Here is a 20,739-nt window from a genome sequence, read left to right as displayed (position 1 = left end):
TGTTGAGGTCCACTATTGTCATTTCATAATTGTCTGTCGTTACGCCTCCTCCAGTAAGTTTCACCCATTGGCATCGAAATAGAAGGATTTTTAAAGGTCCATAGTCGAGTTCCCATATCTCCTCAATGACACCATAGTATCTGTCTTTTTTTCCAATTGTTGTCTATTGCATCTATACAGACACCACTATTTTGGTTTGTGCTCTTTTAGTCTTAGGCTATCCTGTAAAATGTGTACCCATTTATCTCGTATCCTTGGAATGTTGATACTGAGATAGATGGACCCCTAGCCAACTATGCTAGTTGCTCTTCAATCGTGTCATCACCCATCAATCGTCGCCGCAACCAAGAGGCGAAAGTGTCAATGTGATGACGTGTAATCCAGGCCTCAGTCTTCTCCTGATCTAAGAACCGTACAATGATCTTGTGCTCATCTAGGTATCGAGCCACCAGGGATGATTGTTGCAGGACCTTAAAGTGTGCTTTACGAAATGTACTCTCATCGATGTCCATCCAAGCTTTCCTCCCTAGTGTGCCCTTTCCCTTGAGTCTCCCCTCATTGCGTGATACAGGGACTCCAATCGAACTCAGGTTGTCAATAAAGTCAACACAAAACTCAATGACCTCCTCTGTTCCATATCCCTTTGCAATGCTACCTTCTGGATGGGCACGATTACGAACATACTTCTTCATAACTGCCATAAACCTCTCGAAAAGGAATATATTGTGTAGAAATATAGGACCGAGAATAAAAATCTCTTCAACAAGGTGGAATAGAAGGTGGATCATGATATTAAAGAAGGAAGGTGGAAAGACCATATCAAAGCTAATAAGGCATTGCACCACGTCATTCTGCAGCTTTAGTAGATTGTTTGGATGGATTGCCTTCTGAGAAATCATGTTGAGGAATGCACATAGCTTCACAATTGTCATTCTCACATTCTTCGGTAGAATACCCTCAGTGCAATAGGCAACAATTGTGTCATCGGGAATTTGGAAGTCATAAGCCTTTAGATTTATAAATTTCTTCTGTTTAATATTTATTATTCCCTGTATATTCAAGGAGTAGCTCGATGAGACCTTGATACTATTCAAGCACTCAAACATGCTTTCCTTCTATTCCTTGCTGAGAGTGTAACTGGCTGGATACAAGTATGTCCATCATCTCTCTTTTCTAGATGTAGGTCATCTCGTTATTTCATACGTTTCAGGTTCCAATGTGTTTTAATTGTATCCTTTGCCTTTCCATATGTACCTAGGAAGCCAAGCACACTCACGCAAAGATTTTTTATCAGGTGCATCACATCAATTGCATTATGGATCTCAAGGACCTTCTGATAAAGTAGCTCCCAAAATATAGACTTTTTCTTCCACATGGGTGCATATCTGTCCTCGTCATTTGGAACAGGTTGGCTAACAGAGCCCTTGCCAAAGACTACCTTCACATCCTATATTATAGAAAATACACGTTTACCATTACGGTGAACGGGCTTAGTACGTTTTTATTCCTCCCCTTCAAAATGCTTCCCTTTCTTTCTTAACGGGTTCTTAGCAAGAAGAAATCGATGATGGCCCATATACATGACCTTCATATAGTGTTTCAAATACATGTTGCAAGTATCATCTAAACAGTGCGTGCAGGCTCGATATCCCTTGTTTGTATGTCTGGATAGATTACCAAGTGCCGGCCAATTATTGATGGTTATGAACAACAAAGCTCGTAGATTAAAAGTCTCCTTTTTGTCCTCATCCCACACACGTATACCTTCTTCCTTCCATAACAGTAAAAGTTCATCAACCAACGGTATTAGGTAAACATCAATGTCGTAGCCAGGTTGTTTTGGACTTTGGATAATTACCAGCATCATAATGAAGTTCTGCTTCATGCACATCCAGAGGGTGGAAGGTTGAACATACATAAGGTCATAGGCCAAGTGCTATGACCATTAGTGAACTCACCGAATGGATTGAATCCATCCGTACTTAAACCGAACCGTATGTTCCTTGCATCCTTTTCAAACTCAGAAAATTCTCTATCAACTGTTCTCCACTAGGACCCATCAGCGGGGTGTCTGATCATTTCATCTTACTTACATTCTTTTTTAAGCCAACGTATTAACTTTACATGTGCCTTGTTTCTGAACAAACGCTTCAAGCGTAGTACTACAGGGAAATACCATATTACCTTCGCAGGAACTTTATTCTTCCCGGTCTGCCTCTCAACATCACCAGGGTGATCTCACCTGATCTTATAACGCAGCGCTTCACACACAGGACAAGCCTCCAATTTCTCGTATTCCTCACCGCGATAGAGGATACAGTCATTAGGACATGCATGTATCTTCTGTAACTCCAAACCCAGAGGGCAAACAAACTTTTTGGCTTCGTACGTTGAGGATGGCAATTCATTACCCTCGGAAAGTATGTTCTTTATGATTTTCATTAACTCATCAAAACTCTTGCCAGAAACTCCATTTTTTGCCTTCCATTGCAGCATTTCCAGTATGGTACCCAACTTTTATGCCCCTATTTGCAATCTGGGTACAATGATTTCTTATGATCATCTAACATACACTTAAACTTTTTTGACTCCTTCACATTCTAGCAGTCTTCCTTTGCATCTCGCAACACCTGACCTAGATCATTGGTAGGACCTTCTTCTGCAACCATCTCTTCTTCAGCCTCGCCCATTGCAGTATCTGCAAAGGCACCTACTTGACTCTAGTCAGGAATAGTTATCATCTTCTTGATCATCATCATCTTCCATCATAACTCCTCTTTCTCCGTGCTTGGTCCAAACGAAATAGTTAGGCATGAATACCGAACTATATATGTGGGCGTGAATAGTCTTTCTGGATGAGTAACCCTTCTCATTTTTACAAATTCGGCATGGACAACAAATGAAACTACATGGCGGCTTGTTGGACTCTACCAGATCGAGAAAACCACGCAAGCCATTAATGTACTCCATGGAGCGTTTGTCCGTGTTGTGCATCCATTGCCGATTCATCTATAAAGTATTACCGGACCAAAGATATTCTGATCATCCATAGAATTATACATGAAACATATGAATCATGATACAAATTTCATCAAACCATCCACTGAGTACTATCTAGGAGGACTTTAAGTATTCTTGGGCGACGAAGACGAAGGTTTCGCTGACCCAGCCTCATCCTGTGGTTTATTTGTGCCTCCTGCGATGGTAGTACTCAGTGGACCTGAAACCCCTAGGACTAGCGGTGGAGCATAACGACCACCAAAAGGAGGTTCATGACCCGCCGCAACAACATCTTCACGATATCTTTCCAAATAATGAAGCATTGCTCTCTCCCACATGCTCATTTTCTTCGGCTTATTATGAGGGCCAACTATGATTTTCCCCTTGCTGCGAAAGGAATGACGATCGCCCCCACCATCGCCACTACCTCTAGCAGCAGTAATCATCTCTATGTACCAAAATTTATTTAGCTCATATTTGCTAATGACTAAACTATGAATAAATTATATTTCTCCCCACAATTTATTTAGTTTAAACATAACATATAAATGAAATTTTTCTCCATTGTAGCTTATTCTAAAAATGACTAATTACATACCTCTATTTTATCTTATTATCTCTATGTACCACAATTTATCTTGCTCATATTTGCAAATGACTAAAATATGGAAAAAATATTTTTGACTAAAATATGAAAAAATATATTTTTCCTCATAATTTATTTAGCTCATATTGTAAAGGACTAAATTATGAAATTAATCCTCTAACCTCATATCAATTTTTTTGACTAATATGAAACATAGCATCCAAAAAATAGTAGTTTATTCTAAAAATTACAAATATGATCTCTAAATAACACATGCATATAAATAAAAAATTTCTCCATTGTACCTTATTCTAAAAATCACAAATTACTCTAGCTTTAAAGTATAAAACTTGAATGAGTGAAATTTCTAACCTTTATAACACTTGAATGAGTGAAATCCCCACGAAATAGTCAAAAATCCGGCAGCACCTCCCCTATTTCGCCATGAATGGATGAAGCTCGAGCTGGAGGAAATAGCTCGGGCAAGAGGAAGAAGACGCCTGATTTATAGGAAGGAAGTTAGTACCGGTTGGAGCCTCCAACCGATACTCACGGGGGGCTCCTGGGGAACTGACTGTTAGACCTGGTACTAATACTCACATTAGTACCGGGTCAAAAACTAACCGGTACTAAGTTCAGGACGAATGCCGAGTTTTCCAGTAGTGCTACTAGTTGTCTCCCACAACCCCAGCATACGGCGTCACCATCGCCATGGCCTGGCCATCCCGCCCACAATCCACCTTCACCGCTGGGCCAGCAGCCTTCCCGTTCATCCCTTTAGATCCTGTAGGCACAAATCCCCTCCCCAACCCCAAAATCCTATCCCGAACCTCAAATCCAAATCTAAATTGGAGCTTCCCAGGGTTTGGATTCGTCGCTGGAGAAGAGGTTGCCGGAGAAGGAGGTGGTCGCTAGAGGAGCCAATCCGATGTTGTATGTTGTTGTTCCTTTTATCCGTTTGTTACTTCTCAGTCTTTTTTTCATTTGTTCATTCTCGGACATCCTGCTTCCTTGTCTATGATAAATCGGAGGGCTCTCGTGCTAATGTTAAATGGAGAGCCATATAGGTTTAGATTTTTTGATATTATACCCCTATTTGGTATGGCTTCACTTCACAACTCCAGCCACTCCATCAAAAAAATCCAGCCAAACACCCTAACACCAAAACTCCATGGAGCTGTAGTGCAAATGGGAGTGGAGTTTTGGAGCACCTCTTTTACTGCTCCAAAACCCCCTCTTTTGAACTTCCTCGTGGAGTTGGTGGGTAATTACCCATCAATGCCACCGATTACACAAGAAAATGTTTCGTTTCTAATTTTTCTCCCGACGCCTACGCTGGTTCTTTTTCCTCTGTGAGGCGCCGCCCTATTTTTTCCCGCGCCAGCCAATGTCGCGCGCTCCTTTCTCCTGGCGCCGCCGCTAGGGTTGGCTGCCGCCGGATTGAGACCCGTCGGCCGGCCGCCTTTCTCCGCCTGCCTACTGCGCCTCGCCGTACTCCCGCCCGCCCGCGTCCCCGTACTCCCGCCCGCCATGGCCCCGTCGGGCGCGCCTCCGCCAGCAAGCAGCCGCGCCTCCCTCACGCCGCCTGACCAAGCCGCCGGCCCCTCCCTCATGTCTGGCGGGCGGCCTCGTCGTCGCCTCGTCGGGCGCGCCTCCGCCGGCGGGCGGCCGCGCCTCCCTCACGTCGTCGGCCGGCCACTGCCTCCCTCCCTCATGAGCTCCTCCCCCACCCCACCTACCCGGCCTCCGACCTCCCCGAGGACTCACTTATCCTCCTCGTCCAGGTGAAGAACAATCAAAGATTGAATCTTTCTTCTGGCAAAATCGATTGAGGTCAACAGCTTGGCAATGGCGTCTGATTCGATTCGCCCAAACCAGCAATCTTGGTGGTGGGGTTCACGTGCGGCGGCTTCGAGGTGGGGTTCCGGTTCAGCCATGTCGTCGTCGATGGACCCTCTGCTCCGATCGGAGCTCATCCGGTACGGCAAGCTCGCGCAAGCCTGCTACGACGCCTTCGACTATGACCCGTCCTCCCTGTACTGTGGCAGCTGCAAGAAAAAGATGAGGATAGAGAGGATGACAAGTGGGGCCTGAATTGGGGGGCAACAATGGCAATCCACACTGAAATCAGTCTTTTTTGGAGCTGAGAGCACCCATCTAGCCAAACACCCCATTTTAATTCTGAAGTTCTGGAGTGGAGCTGGCTCCACCTGGAGTTCTAGAGTAGAGCTGCTCCACCCGGAACTGGAGCCATGCCAAACAGGAGCTATAATAATATAAAAAGATGCCATTTAGAAGTTCAAGATAGCTCAAAAGTCAAAGCAAGACTAATCAACCGGAACTAATTGTAACTCTCTTCCGGTTTTCCAAACTAGAATGTCAAGGCAAACGTACAATTATCGGACTCGTGAAAATGATATACGAAGTCTCGGATCACGATCTGCCCCAGATACTCGATTAATAGAAAACAAAACAAAACAAAACAAAACCAGTCACCTGAACCGTAGCATCACTCTACGTGGAACCGACCGGCGTCAAGTAGCCGCACTGGAATGTGTTATCCCCGTCGTCCGTCCAATCAACATCAGGCAGGGACAAGTGGGGCCCGAACGCCCGCCCGACCCTCACCTCGCCAAATGGGAAATGGGAAAAGCATAATTCAGTAGCCTACATTATTGCTGAGGTGATGATAACATAATGCGATGCGGATAAGATAAACAAGGAACGCCCGCCTCATGATTGGCTCCTTTTAATTTCAGTCGCACGCCTCCTTGCGCGATCGATCGCGTAATGAGAATCCGGCCGGGTGCAGCGGTTGCTGAGGAGAGCAGTGCGGTGACTCGATCGTTTGTGGGCTTGTGTATCATCGGCGTGCAGATGCCCGGCGTGCAGCTCCTTAAAGAACTGGAGCGGAGTCATCTCAAAACTTGTTTACATTATCATTTCAATTCAAGATGCGGCGTTTGTTAACGGGGATATATTGCATATATGTATTATGTGGATGAAAGGCATGAGGAACACGCACGGTGGAGTGGCTAGTTTGTTTAGTTTATGGCATTGTTCTCATAATTCAAAGAAACATATGGATGGCATGTGGTTATGTATAGCATCCATTTTGAATTAATTAGTTTTTCCTAAACCCTATTTGTCTGAGAATTGAGGGAGTAAGCTTAGGTCCTGTTTGGATCTACGAGCTAAAATATCTAAGAACTAAGGGAGTAAGTTTAGGTCATGTTTAGATCCCCAAGCTAAATTTTAGCTGGCTAAATTTTAGCTCTTATGGATTCAAACAGAACCTAGCTAATCTTTAGCTAGCTAAAGATTCTTTTATCTGGTTGAACCTAGCTAAACCAGCTAAACTTGTAAAAGATCAAACTACCCTCCACCTTCCTCGGGAAATCCCCTACATTGCTCACCCCCGCTTGCCCGCAGCCGCGCCGCCCGCCCGTCCGACTGTTATAGCGATCGACTCAAAACGAGACATGGCTAAGCAGTAATTAGAAAAATGATTACATGACCAAAACTAATGTTATATAATACAAAATTATTGTTAAACTAAGGTTGGACTGATAAATGCCCCGGTTTAGTTAGTTAAAGGTCTAATTTGCACCAAATCAAACATGAGGGAAGTTAAAGGTCTAATTTGCACCAAATCAAACATGAGGGATGAATGTCACACTTTTGCAACTTTTCATTAATATCTATAACATGACATTTGATAAAAAAAAGATTATACTCTTATTTAGTTATTTTCAGGTGACTTATTGGACACACTTCTGGAGTATCCAGCAAAAGAAGAACAACATGCCACTCCTGAAGTGGATTTGCCGCACGTTGTAGATTATGGCTATGAAGATCTCACCAGCACGGGTGGTCATCTTTTGAGTGGATTAGCACTTAATTAGTCACATACTTACTTGGTTTTACTTTTCGAGAGCTCTTCTTTAAAATTGTAGCATTTCGCGGACTAGGTTGAAAAGAAAGCTTGATTCATTTTGGGTCGAAATTTTGCACCCATAATCATCCCATGGGCATTGTCAGGTTGGTCCCGAGCTTCCCAATCTTTTTTGTTAAAAAATAAATTAAATTAATTGTCGGGCTCGTCCAAACAAAGTATTTGTGGTGTGCGCATTAAAAAATAAAACTGGTACTTTGTCTGTCCATTTTTGCAGGGCCCATTATTTTCAATGTGAGAAAGAATTCCAAAGTACATCTCGATTTTTTAATCTCTTATACAATATAGGGGGTACTATAATCATAGATCAACGAAAATACTTTGCAATGTGAAATTATCTGTAAAACTATTGTTGACCAAAAAAAATATATACAAAGTTTGATTTTTTTCCTTTTCAAATCAAAGCACGACTTAGAAAAGTGGACGAAGGGGAACATGCACGCAAATCAAATATAACGGCATGAAACCTCTCAAAAGCGAATTTTCCCTGCGTCGAGTCACTCTCTGCCTTCCGTTTGCGAGTGGAGAGCGTGAACTGTGACCGAGACGGGGCTTTGCGCAAGGATAATCATGCCTCTGCTAGGCCCCTTCTGCCGCAAGTCAACAGCGAACCATCCAGCGACACGCACCTCACAGACAAATCCCTGCTTGCGGCTGCAGCAACTTCCCCTGTCAATTCGCATGGCAAAATCTCCGACATCATCCAATACTCTACTGCCTACGATGTTTTATATATTTGTCTCGTGTTGATCCCCTGCTCGGCTTTTAGGCGCCTTTGGAGTTTGGATGGATGTGGTTTTAAGTTTTAACCCTGCAATTTGGACCAACCGTCTGTGTGGCGTCCAGGCCGAGTAGCATTGGACAGAGCCTTCTACCTTGGACAGGCAGTAACCCCTGGCGATGATAGCTACTGTGTGGCATGACCACAAATGACAGCTCTTGCTAGCTATGACTCTTTTCGTGGATGAAACACTGACGACGACGGTTCAATGCGAGGGCAGAGGTTGAATCCAAGGTTATGCAGTTTGCAGTCGTATAACCGCTAAAAGAACGGATTGCTGAAGACATTGGGCCTTTTTCCACAACAACAATGACATAACATGAATCATTGACAAATTGTTCACAACTCTCACTGGATTTTGATTGGTTTGGACGAAACTAACCAATGATATCTAGTTTCTGTGCAGTGGTATTACTCGTTAATTTACAAGGTTGTTTTGTTTGTTGCCAGGTCCAGCAAAGGGGGATATGACACGAAAAGATGTCTTTGTCTTTGCTAGTTCTTTTGCACATGAATTTAATTTTTAATGACAAGAATAACTAAAAAAATGCTGCCCAAGTTAGATATTCAGTTCCCAACAATGCAACAATTAACCATGAATTTCATAATGGCTATACCAACAACAGTATGTAAAGGCACATAGGTTCTCCTAGAGAGATTATTTGGTTTCCTTCACCTCCTTTCTAATTTTTATTAGATGGTCAAAATTCAGATGCATTGAATAAGAACAGAAGAGAAAAACCGGCTATAGATTGTTATTTTAAGAGAAAAAATGTATGAAACGTTTACCCTTTCTTTGCTTTTCAACACAAACCATGCTATTTTGTTTCAAATAAGAAACAGTCTCTGCCATTGAAAATGGGCCAATATACCTAGCTGTTGCTTGCTCCCTTTTTATATGGCAATTAGTGCGTACTGTTGAAGTTGATAAACCATATGCCGTTAGCCAAAACACGTTTTGTAGCTTAGAGCATGCTGAGCTGGGGAAAAAGTAGTATATGTTCATACAGTACAGATATAGGAGTATATAACAGCACGTCACATCACATTTGTATACAATGCTAGCTTATTAGAGGGCACAAAATGTTTCACGTAGCCGTATAAATATAGACTTTTCAAATAAACATAGTAAGATCGTATCCATCTTTCAGCCTAGAAGTTTCCTCGCAAATTAAGAAGATGTCAATATGCTAATCAAAATCACTTTAACGAATGTAGTTGAGTAATATCTCCGATCCATTTGTAAACGTATATGCCATTATTCTAATTAACAATGTACAATCAAAGCCACTTGAAGACATATAATTTATTAGGGACAAAATTGTATTCAAAATAAAAGCTTATATAGGGAATCATTTTAGTCAATTCTTCAATCCGGTAATAAGGACCCTATAAAAAAAATTTACTATGCTTGTTCGAGTAAAAAAAAATGGTTCAAAAGGCACCTTAGGTTGATGTCACGCGTGAGGCTGTAGATGCTTGCAACTACTATTTTCCGTTGACTGTTAACTTGATATTTTTCCCCCTAACCACACTGGTTGTTGCAGCGTGCCTGCCACTGCCATCACGAGGTTACACTGTTCTTTTCATGTGAAGAGAATGATATGTGATACGGAATGGACAAATCCCCTCGATCTGATATGTGCAGTCCTGATCCACCAGTCACCTTTGCTGCCGCCCCGTTTCTGTCCAAGGTCACCCTCACCCAACGACCCCAACATCTGACCTAAAAACACTGTCATGTGTCCACAAAAACATATGGGTCCCGACCACTGAATGAATGGAGATGAGACCCTAGACCTCTTTAGTCTTTCCACGTCGTGTCCCTAAACTACATTTTCCGGTATTTTATTCATGTCCGACGGGTAGACCCACTTGTCAGCCTCACAAAAGGTGACATGAAAAATTATTGCTTGCTTGAAAGATATGAATTCTATGAAATACTATTCTGCATATAGAATCTGTGGTTTTATAATTTTTTTCTACATGATGGAATAAAACATTATCCCAGCTTCTTCTGCATCTATACATATTCCTTTCAAATTATTTCTTGGTTTTTCTTTCATGATTGTGCTTTTCCAACCTCCTGAAGGGCCCAATGGATTAAAAAGACCTCGGCAGGTGCACTGTCACCAATAAGACATCTGCTGCGGTGCTAAGCTCCTCTGATGAACCTATTGTTTATAAGAGCAACATCCTTCATCAATCGTAAGTACGATCTGACGCCAATCAAGCGTGTCGCTTTCCGATGAGTATAAATCTCGATCGTGTGTCATGTGGCTCAAAGCGACGTTTAAGAGTTTTCATATTCTTAAACACCTTTTTGCTGATGTTGCTATGTCTTGAAATGGATGATGAGAGAGCAACATTGCGTCTGGTGCAGGAGGAAAAATACTCAGTTATAGTCGTACTGCTAGTATGAAAACTTTGTAATAAGAGAACGGCTGTGCGCATTTTTGCAGAGGCTGGAGATGCCTCCATTTTCTAAAAAAAAACTGCTAGTATGACTGATTTGAACAACAAAATTAAGGACTGATTTTTGGAGGACGAAAAAATGATCCTTTGAAAGTTTTAGCTTGGATCTTCCTGCATTCCAAACGCGGTACATATTCTTCTTTGCGCCATAAATCACTCATCGTATATATAATTTGAATTGGAACTTGCTTGCAATGTTCCACATTGGTAGACCTGTTTAAATGTGGGGGATTGAGGGATCTGTTTAAAGACCTGTTTAAATCCAGAGAGTTCAGTTTCAAATTTGAATTCGACAAGCAACAACCTAAGCCGTTGGTGAGCGAGAGCCCATCTTTTCATCACAAAACCTATACATCACAATCATAAGGCTAACAAGAACTGGTTGCTGCTTGATTTTTCTATAAGCACTGTACCGCTTTTCCTAGATTGGATGTGACCCAAATTGATGAAAAAAATCCGTGGTGTTGTAAATAGCAAGTTATTACCCCCTGGCTGGCATGTTTGATTTAGCTTTTTAATTAGGGAAGGAAATTATGCGTGATTGAGAATGACAATGGAATTGTATTGCTCTGTCACGCCATGCAAAATAGTATCATAGAATCTGCTCACCATTTTGGGATTCGCCAAGAATAAAAAAGGCAGCAAAAATCTGGGTCGCTTATTATCTTCATCTCCACGCCTCCCGGTTCATTCTAGGAATATTCCAATATCAATTGTAACTTTCCAGATCTCATTTCAAGTCTACAAACTGAAAGCTTTTGAATAAAGATTGAAAGTTTTAAATCTAGTTAAGAAGCCCAAACGAGAGTCCTTGGTGGGCAGGGGATGCAACCCGCTAACTACCCAATCAATTGCTTGGTTCTCTCCTCTTATGAGTATATCCAACATTTACCGCACTTTGTTTTGCGTTCATTTATTTGCCAATCTTTGGCTGGAAAGAGAAAACTTAGTATAATTTTCCAAGTCACTAACGCATGGGACCAGTGTAGAATAAAAGTAATCCTTCTATAACTGTGGCCGTTATAACCAAACAAACACTAAACACAAATCTGATCATCTTGACCACGCACGACAGCTGTGGCAACAAGTGGCTTCAAACCAAACATGCCTACACGTATTTGGCAGAATTTCAGTAGCATTCACCAGCAATTTGTGCCTCCAATCCGATATATAAGTTCCAAAAAATTCATATTGATTGGTCAATGGAAAAAAATAACCTGACGATTTATAACTCTCTGTTTACAATAATATAATTTTTATAGATATCATAAGTTGAAATATTTGACTATTCCCTAATAAATATAGATTTAGGATCAGGAGGTATAATTCACAATCCACTTAATATATCGAATAAAAAAACTTTCATAATTCGGATATAGTGACAACGTGTGTGATATGGAAGGGGGAAAAAAGATGAGCAAGCAAAAAAACTTTCCGAGATTTTTTCGCTTAAGAAACACCAGTCGATTGCCCATTGGCTTTGACTAATAAAACAAGTAAAAAGGCAAAAGAGAAGAGAAAAAAAGGAAAGGAAAAGAATTAAAAAGGAAGGAGAAAATGATAAGAAAATCAGCAGCACCCACCCAACAATTTTTTTTCCTTCTCCTACCAGCTCACCTTTTCCCCTACTCTATATCTACCTCCATTCCCGCACCAGCAAAAAGCTTCCTCCTCGCCCCATGGGCACCGCTCCCTTCTTCCCCTCCGCCTCCCCCCACCGCAAGCCCTCCGCCGCCGCCGCCGCCTCCAGCCTTGTTTTGCTGCTGCTGGATTGGAGAGTTCTGAGTCATGCTGCCTTCTCGCGCGCCACGTGCTCGACGGAATTCCTCGGCTGTGCAGGAGTCAAGAAACGCTAGGATTAGGCGCCTCCCGGGGTCCCTTTTAGTTCCCCTCTAACGAATCGTAGGCTTCCTGTTTGGTGTGGCTGTGTCCCGTGTGATTCGTGGGTGTCCTGGTGCAGAGTCTCCGTAGAAATCAAGAGCTGCCCATTCTGGGTTTCCAGTAGCCTTTTTTAGCGGTTCTGGTGCTTTTATGGGAGTGCCCGTCGCGCACAAGTCCGATTCTTGGAGTGCTGAGCTCGCGATGGCGGACTGCGGCGGCCTCGGCGTCCGGCCTATTAACGGAGGCCGAGGGGGTGCCGTGGAGCAGCGTGAATCCGGCGAGAATGGGCCTCCGGTGTCCCCACCGGAGCGGGTCTTTACGCCGCCGGTGCCGAGGATGGCTGCGTGGCGGCGCATGTCGTCGCCTGGTCCTCTACGGTGCTCGACGCCGAGGTAAGCAATTTGACTTTCCTGTGTATGCCTTGGAGGGGATAACCCGTTGATGGTCTTTTCACTGAATGAAATTGGTGGATGCAGGAGCGTTGGGTACGATGATGGTGAGGACTCGGACCGGTATTTCTCCCCGCAGAGTGAGTTTTCTCAAGACACTTCTGACACGGATTCAGTGAGCACAAGTATCAGTAGGATGTACACCTTTCGGTTGGGGACATCAAGCCCATTAGATAGTCCTATCAAAAAACTGGGAGTAGGAGACACGAGTCCTCCTTCCAGGAGGGGTGCCCATTCTCCTTGTTATCCTTGGAATTCTGGCCGGGTATCAGATGATGTCGATTCTAGCTTTTTGAATTCACTCCCTCGTGATGATGAGCAGAATAAGGATGCTGTACAGCCAGTTGATTTTGAGAGTAGACACATCTGGTATCCTCCACCACCTCAGGATGAGGGCGATGACCTTGAAAATGGGTTTTTGAAATATGATGATGATGATGATGATGACAATGATGTTTGTGATGGGAAGGTCTTTGAAGATGTTAACCATGATTGTGGCGATGGTTCTGATGATGATTTATTAGGGACCAAGGGAAAACATAATATAGCTCATAAAGAGTCCTTGAGGAATGCTTTACATGGCCATTTCAGGGCTCTCGTGTCCCAGTTGCTCCAAGGACATGGAATTGATCCTGTGGATGGCTGGTCAGACATAGTGGCCTCATTAGCATGGCAGGCAGCAACCTTTGTTAGGCCAGACACAAGCAAAGGTGGTAGCATGGATCCCACAGATTATGTTAAAGTCAAATGTGTAGCATCAGGAAATCCAAATGATAGGTATGTTTTTTACTTGTAACTTCTATTGAAGAATCACATTAAATAATCTCTGCCACCAGTTTTGGAGCTAAATGATTCTTCATCTGTTCGCAGTGCTTTCATTAAAGGTGTTGTTTGCTCCAAGAATGTAAAACATAAACGCATGGTGTCAAAACATGAGAACCCTAGGTTGCTTCTTTTGGGAGGAGCACTGGAACACCAGAAAGTTGCAAACAAACTAGCATCGATAAACAGCATTCTTGAACAGGTCACATCATCATTTTCCATTCATGACATGTTCAACCTGATTTCTCTCAATATGTTCTTAATATTGATTTTAAAGTGCAATGTGTACAGGAAAAAGAGTACCTTAAGAATGCTGTTGCTAAGATAGAAGCCCAACACCCTCATGTCTTGCTAGTGGAGAAAAGTATACCGTTGGATGCTCAACAGCTTCTTTCAAAAGATATTTCTTTAGTTTTGAATGTCAAGAGATCACTCTTGGAAAGAATATCACGCTGCACAGGTGCTCAAATTGCATCATCCGTTGAGAATGTCACTTCTACAATGGTCGGACATTGCCAAACATTTTGGATTGAGAGAGTCACAGAATGTTCATCACCAAGGATGTCAAACAAAAAAACATTCAAGACACTAATGTTTTTTGATGGTTGCCCAAGACGCTTGGGGTGCACGGTAACGCTCATATTTGCATTTCAAAGATAACTTTTTTTATTCAGTACCACTGTCAATTGAGCGGCCTGAATATAAGTGCTTCTGTTGCTCTTTTTTGTTAATTATTTTACACTTTCGATGATGTTCTGTGCATTGCAATGCATCTTCTTTGGTTGATGTCAAATGCTTTGATTCAATGGTCTCCTAATTCTGTACTACATTGAAACTTTTTTTTTGGATGTCATTATTTGTATTATGATTACATGATATTTGATAGAAGCGGCACGCATTCACCCCTTTGATGCATGGCAATAGCTCTTCTTGGCATCGCAAATGCTTTAATTTGATTCTATCTCAATCCTGTACTAGTTTTTGTACTAATTTTTTTAGATTTCTTTCTTTATTATTTTGTGATTGCACCAATCTGATAGAAGTGGCATATTTTACACCTTTGACAATGATCTGTGCATTGCAATGGATCTTCTTTAGTGGCTGGTAGGTGCTTTGTTTCGATGATGAAATCCTGTACTATATTATTTTTTGGATGTCTTATCTTACATTGTAATTATGTCATATATGACAAAAGTTGCATGTTTTTTCCTAGATTCTTCTAAGAGGCAAATTCTACGAAGAGTTAAAGAAGGTCAAACTTGCTGTCCAGTTTGCTTTATTTGCAGCGTACCACTTGTCACTTGAAACATCATATCTTGCTGATGAGGGTGCAACACTTCCAAAAGTCCCTTCAGATCTTCAACTTGAGAAGCAGATTTTTTCCCTAAGTAATTGTCAGCAGAATTTTAATGACTTACAAACTATTGCTGATAGAACTTCTGGAAATGGGTGCATCATGCCTTGCCTTGATGGTTCTTCTGCAAGTGAACAGCATTCAAGAGCTGACTTAATTAATGCGGAATATGTAGAATCCCATCCAAGAGCTGACTCAAGTCAGGAAGCTTATACTGGTGAAACCATTGACACGTACCCTTATTCCACAAAAGCTTCATTGTATGACAGCTGCATACCACCTGTAGGCATAACAGTTCAGACATGTGCCAGAAAAAGGACGCCAGCAGATCATAACGGTCACATAGGTGAACTGGTTGGTCAAATGTTAAAGGTTGAAAGTGACTTGGATAATGGTTGGAATCATATATCAGATGAAGATCGTGTAGCAATACGTGATCATAATGAGAATCACAACTTCACAACATCTGACAATCCACAGAGCATTTTGGTTTCCTTGTCAGTTGCTTGCCCTCTGAGAGGGATTGTATGCAAGCAATCTCAGCTCTTTCGCATAAAGTTTTATGGTACTTTTGATAAGCCACTTGGAAGATATTTTCGTGAAGATTTATTTGTTCAGGTTGCTGCAGTTTCATTCATTATCTGTTATTTTACCATTATCGGCTTTACAGGTCATTATTAATACATCCAGATTATATTTGCAGACTTCATGCTGCGAATCTTGCAAGGAGCCTGCGGAATCACATGTGCGATGTTATACTCATCAACAAGGCAGTCTCACAATCAGTGTCAGAACTCTTGCATCTGTCAAGTTACCTGGGGAGCATGATGGGAAGGTATGGATGTGGCATAGGTGTCTCAGGTGCAAACCAAAAGATGGAATCCCTCCGGCCACGCAAAGGGTAATCATGTCGGATGCAGCACGTGGATTATCTTTTGGGAAGTTTCTGGAACTTAGCTTTTCAAATCACACGACGGCAAATCGAATTGCCTCCTGTGGACACTCCCTGCAGAGGGACTGTCTTCGATTTTATGGGTATGTGATTGCTTCTTGTTGTAAGCTCTTCAGATTCACAATCAATGTAAATGTTAGCATCCTCTATCAACAGGCTCGGAAGCATGGTTGCTGTCTTCCACTATTCACCAGTGGACATTCTTTCTGTCAACTTACCGCCCTCAGTACTGGACTTTTCTTATCCAACAGCTCAAGATTGGATCATCAAAGAGGCTGCTGATGTATGTCGATGTTAATATTACATATGCTTGTTTATACTGATGCCAAAAGTCCTCCTTTGACATAATCTTTTGGGGGATGTATTGCTGTAGCTAAATATTTTTGTCTTGCAGGTAGCCTCTAGGAAGGAGCACCTTTATAAGGAAATTGTGGCTAAACTCGACTGCATTGAACAGATAATTAAAGCCCAGAATGTTACCATGAAGTCAGGCTTGTATAAACATGTTGCCGATCTTAAGGAGTTAGTTAAAGTTGAGTGGAAGAAGTACGATGTAAGTTCAAATGCTACTTGTTTTATACATTGCTGTTAAACTGTACAATAGGTTTCCTACATGTCATTCTGGAGTTAATTTTTCCAATATTTTCTGTGTCATGAGCGCCCTTTACCTTTTCAGGTTTTGTCGGGATTTTCCAACATAGATAACTTGCAGACATTTGGACCAACTTTAGATGTTCTAGATCTCAATCATCTGAGGCGAGAGCTTGCACTTGATATTCACATATGGGACCGCAGACTGTACATGATGCATTCCCTCACTAAAGAAAACTGTCATACTGTGCCAACTGAGACACAATGTTCTGAGAAGCTTACTGAAAGTGTATTAGAAGAGCCCAAGGATGTGATGTCCAGTAAACATGGAACTATCAATAATTCTCTAGAACAGACACACCCAAATGCATTGGAACTGCCCACAGATTCAGCAAAACCATTCCCCATGAGGGAACAAAACAACACTAGCGGGTCACATTTGGGACTGAAAACAAACACTGCAGCTGATGTATCTCTGCATTCTGGCTCAGCTGGTATCAGCTCTGCCCTGGGCCCATGTAAAATACAGAGTGAAGAAGTGCTGGCTGATGAACTTAAAGCTGAAACGATGTTGCAGAAGTCTCAATCTTCTGCCTCCAATATTTCTGACAGAATTGACTTAGCATGGACTGGCTCTGGTCAGTTTGTTATTGATCCATCACAATGTAGCATGGAGACAGTTCCAGTCATACCTGCTGCTCTGAAGGATGATCCTGCATACCAGAAGGTTATAGCGCCAATTAGAATAAAATCATTTGATTCTGCTGTCAGTTCCAGAAATAGGTTATCACCTGTTGATGATTCAAATGCTAGCATAAGAAGATCTTATTCTCAAAGGCCCCCAAAGGCTATTGAGAAAACTGGCAGGGCTCGGTCTCCAACGTTCATGAGCAACTTGTCACTTTCTGGTGTGGTAGATGGTGAGGGACGGTTGCTACTGTCTCAAAATGATTCAGATGTTGTCGTTCCAATTTATGATGATGAGCCATCTAGCATGATAGCCCATGCCATGACTGTTCCAGAATATCACAGCTTCTTGTTGCCACTGATGGATGAGAATAATGAATCTAGCGTATTGAATTATGTGGCACATAAATCTTCTAGGAGCACTTTTGATGGATCAATGCGGAGCTATGGTTCTGATCAGTCTCAAGCTATAACTGGAAGTGATTCTAAGGATAACCATTTGACGGTTTCTTTTGAGGATGAAGACTCAAATTCTGTTGATAAAGCAAAATTTTCTGTGACATGTTATTTTGCAAAGCAGTTTGATGCAATCAGGAGAAAGTGCTGTCCAGATGAGTTAGATTATATCCGCTCTTTAAGTCGCTGCAAGAGATGGAGTGCTCAAGGTGGCAAGAGTAATGTCTACTTTGCCAAAACACTAGATGACAGATTTGTCATAAAACAAGTGACTCGAACAGAATTAGATTCATTCGAGGATTATGCAGTTGAGTACTTCAAATATTTAACAGAATCTGTATCTTCTGGAAGCCCGACTTGCCTCACTAAAATCCTTGGTCTTTACCAGGTTTGTGTTAACTATTCTGTTTACTTTCCTGTGTTCATTGGGTCCTGTGAGATTGAATCGTGGACTTAACTGCACATTAATGCACCAGATCACTGCCAAGAATTTGAGAGATGGAAAGGAGCTGAAGATGGATGTAATGGTCATGGAAAACCTATTTTTCAAGAGGAAGGTATCAAGAATATATGACCTAAAAGGCTCCTTGCGTTCCCGATACAATCCTGATACATCAGGGAAAAACAAGGTTCTCTTAGATCTGAATCTATTAGAGACACTTCACACAAAGCCCATTTTTCTTGGAAGCAAAGCAAAAAGAAGGCTGGAAAGAGCTGTTTGGAATGATACGTCTTTTCTGGCAGTAAGTAAACTCACCTTTTCTGTTGTGAAATCGTTGATGAAGGTAATATATATGATACTCCTAGGGTGCAGCAACCTATTATAGGGCCACTGACTTCTGTTGGCTAGTAATTTTGCATCGTGTCCTGATCCCCACGTGGACTTTGTGGTGTCATGTTCAGTATAGTAAAGAGCCACACTCCTGTTTCCACTTGTTTACAAAGAAAACTAGTATTGTTATACGTTGAACTCTTTTACGGTACACAATACTACCACTTAGTGATATATAGTATAGAGAAGATCTAGCCGTCCATTATTATGGGTAATTTAGTAATTACTACATTGTAAAAAGTGAGATTGCAAATGGAATTATCTTGTAGACTTTATGCTAGTGTCAAAAAAAATATTATAGTGATGTTATTTTGTGTTCTTTTACCATGATACTCTTATACTACCTATACTACTCATGTATACTACCCATACCACAAGTGAAGTTTTCAGTAGTATAGAATTAATCTTGACCATCAGATGTTTTTATACTAGTCCCTTTTGAACACTAGTATAGCCTAGTATTGTGTACCATAAAAGAGCTCTGTATGTTGCATAACATGGAAAGAGTGGTGTCAGTACCAACTGGATGCCATATAGCTCAGTTTTCAGTATTGGTAGTCTACACAGCAACTACTGACTAATAAAATTGGCTACTTGGATATGGCTTTAGCAAATGTAGTCTCCATGGGCTTGATTATTTGATTAATACTGTTCAACGAGTCAATATAGGAGTAATGGCTTAGCTAAGCCACTCATGTTGTGATTTGATTGCCGATTCTTTTTGTGGGTACCATTCTGACTACTAGTTTCTGATGGTATGGTGCCACCCAAGCTATTGGCACATGAAGTTTAATTTCTCATCATTCTTAAGTGTGATCTAACCCATGCTGTTGTGCATCCCCCTTTTTCTTTCAGTCAGTGGACGTGATGGACTACTCTCTTTTAGTCGGCATTGATGAAGAAAGGAAAGAGCTTGTGATGGGGATCATTGACTATCTTCGGCAATACACTTGGGATAAACAACTAGAGACTTGGGTGAAGGCGTCAGCTTTCCTGGGTGGCTCCAAAGATGGTCTGCCAACAATCATATCCCCAGATCAGTACAAGAAGAGGTTCAGGAAGGCCATGTCAAAGTACTTCTTGACTCTCCCTGACCAATGGTCACCGTGATGCCTCAGATGCATTCAGGCGATTCAAGGGTGATGGGAGGACACTTTGGTTTCTTTTATTTTTTTTTTCTCTCCCCCTTGTTTCTGTTAGAACAATCGATCCATCTGTGCCTCTTGTATGTTATTTTTTGTCCGCAACAGGCAGGATGAACTCTGTAGAGGATTGTGGCGATTGCTGTCCATCCAGGCAGAGGTTAGGAGTCAATACATGTACATACCCTACATTGTAACATGAAATGCAAAGAAATGAGAAAAAAAAATACGCGATAACACAAGTTCTTTAATAGTGCTACAATTTGGGCTTTTGTGGCTTGGATTCTGTGTTGCTCCTGAGATCTGATGCTGTTATCACAGTGCAAGACTACCTTCTGATGGTTAACTTCTTTTCATCCTCTATGAAATGTACTTTATGGCTGAGAAATAATATCTATACCAAATAACTTAGAAGGCACTGTTTTTGGGTATCTCCTAAGATGTAATTGCTAGTCTCTTTTAGATCTTTCCGATGATGATAGAAATGAACAGATATAACGAGTTTTTAGGCAGCTACATGTGTTTCTGAAATACCTCCACCACCCAAAGGCTTCCTTGCTCATCATTTGCTAACGTGGTGGCTTCATGCAAGCACCTGCAACTTATTTTTAATTTTGTATTTACGAAGTTAGTCAAAAATTTTAAACTCTTACAGGTTCCTAGAACGTCACATAAAGAAGGAAAAAGTGTATTAAGTATTGCAATAGTGTGATATTCATCCCTAATATTTCATTTGGTGCAAATCAACCCCTTAACTAACTAAACCGATGCATTTA

The 20,739-nt window shown here is 41.7% G+C and overlaps 1 protein-coding gene across 1 annotated transcript; it reads left to right on the top strand.

Annotated features, from left to right (window-relative positions):
- Window positions 1–12,432: 12,432 nt before the first annotated feature.
- Window positions 12,433–20,225, top strand: LOC117851286 (putative 1-phosphatidylinositol-3-phosphate 5-kinase FAB1C). Its single transcript, XM_034733080.2, has 11 exons — window positions 12,433–13,070; window positions 13,155–13,904; window positions 13,998–14,151; window positions 14,241–14,579; window positions 15,163–15,921; window positions 16,007–16,338; window positions 16,412–16,538; window positions 16,650–16,808; window positions 16,932–18,377; window positions 18,466–18,732; window positions 19,677–20,225. Exons 1-11 carry the CDS (start codon window positions 12,829–12,831, stop codon window positions 19,929–19,931), a joined length of 4,830 nt encoding a protein of 1,609 aa, XP_034588971.1. The 5' UTR covers window positions 12,433–12,828; the 3' UTR covers window positions 19,932–20,225.
- Window positions 20,226–20,739: the final 514 nt, after the last annotated feature.

This window comes from Setaria viridis, chromosome 4 (assembly GCF_005286985.2).
Source record: "Setaria viridis chromosome 4, Setaria_viridis_v4.0, whole genome shotgun sequence".
Lineage (NCBI taxonomy): Eukaryota > Viridiplantae > Streptophyta > Magnoliopsida > Poales > Poaceae > Setaria > Setaria viridis.
The sequence above is the reverse complement of the archived record's forward strand: the minus strand, read 5'-3'. Positions and strand labels throughout refer to the sequence as shown.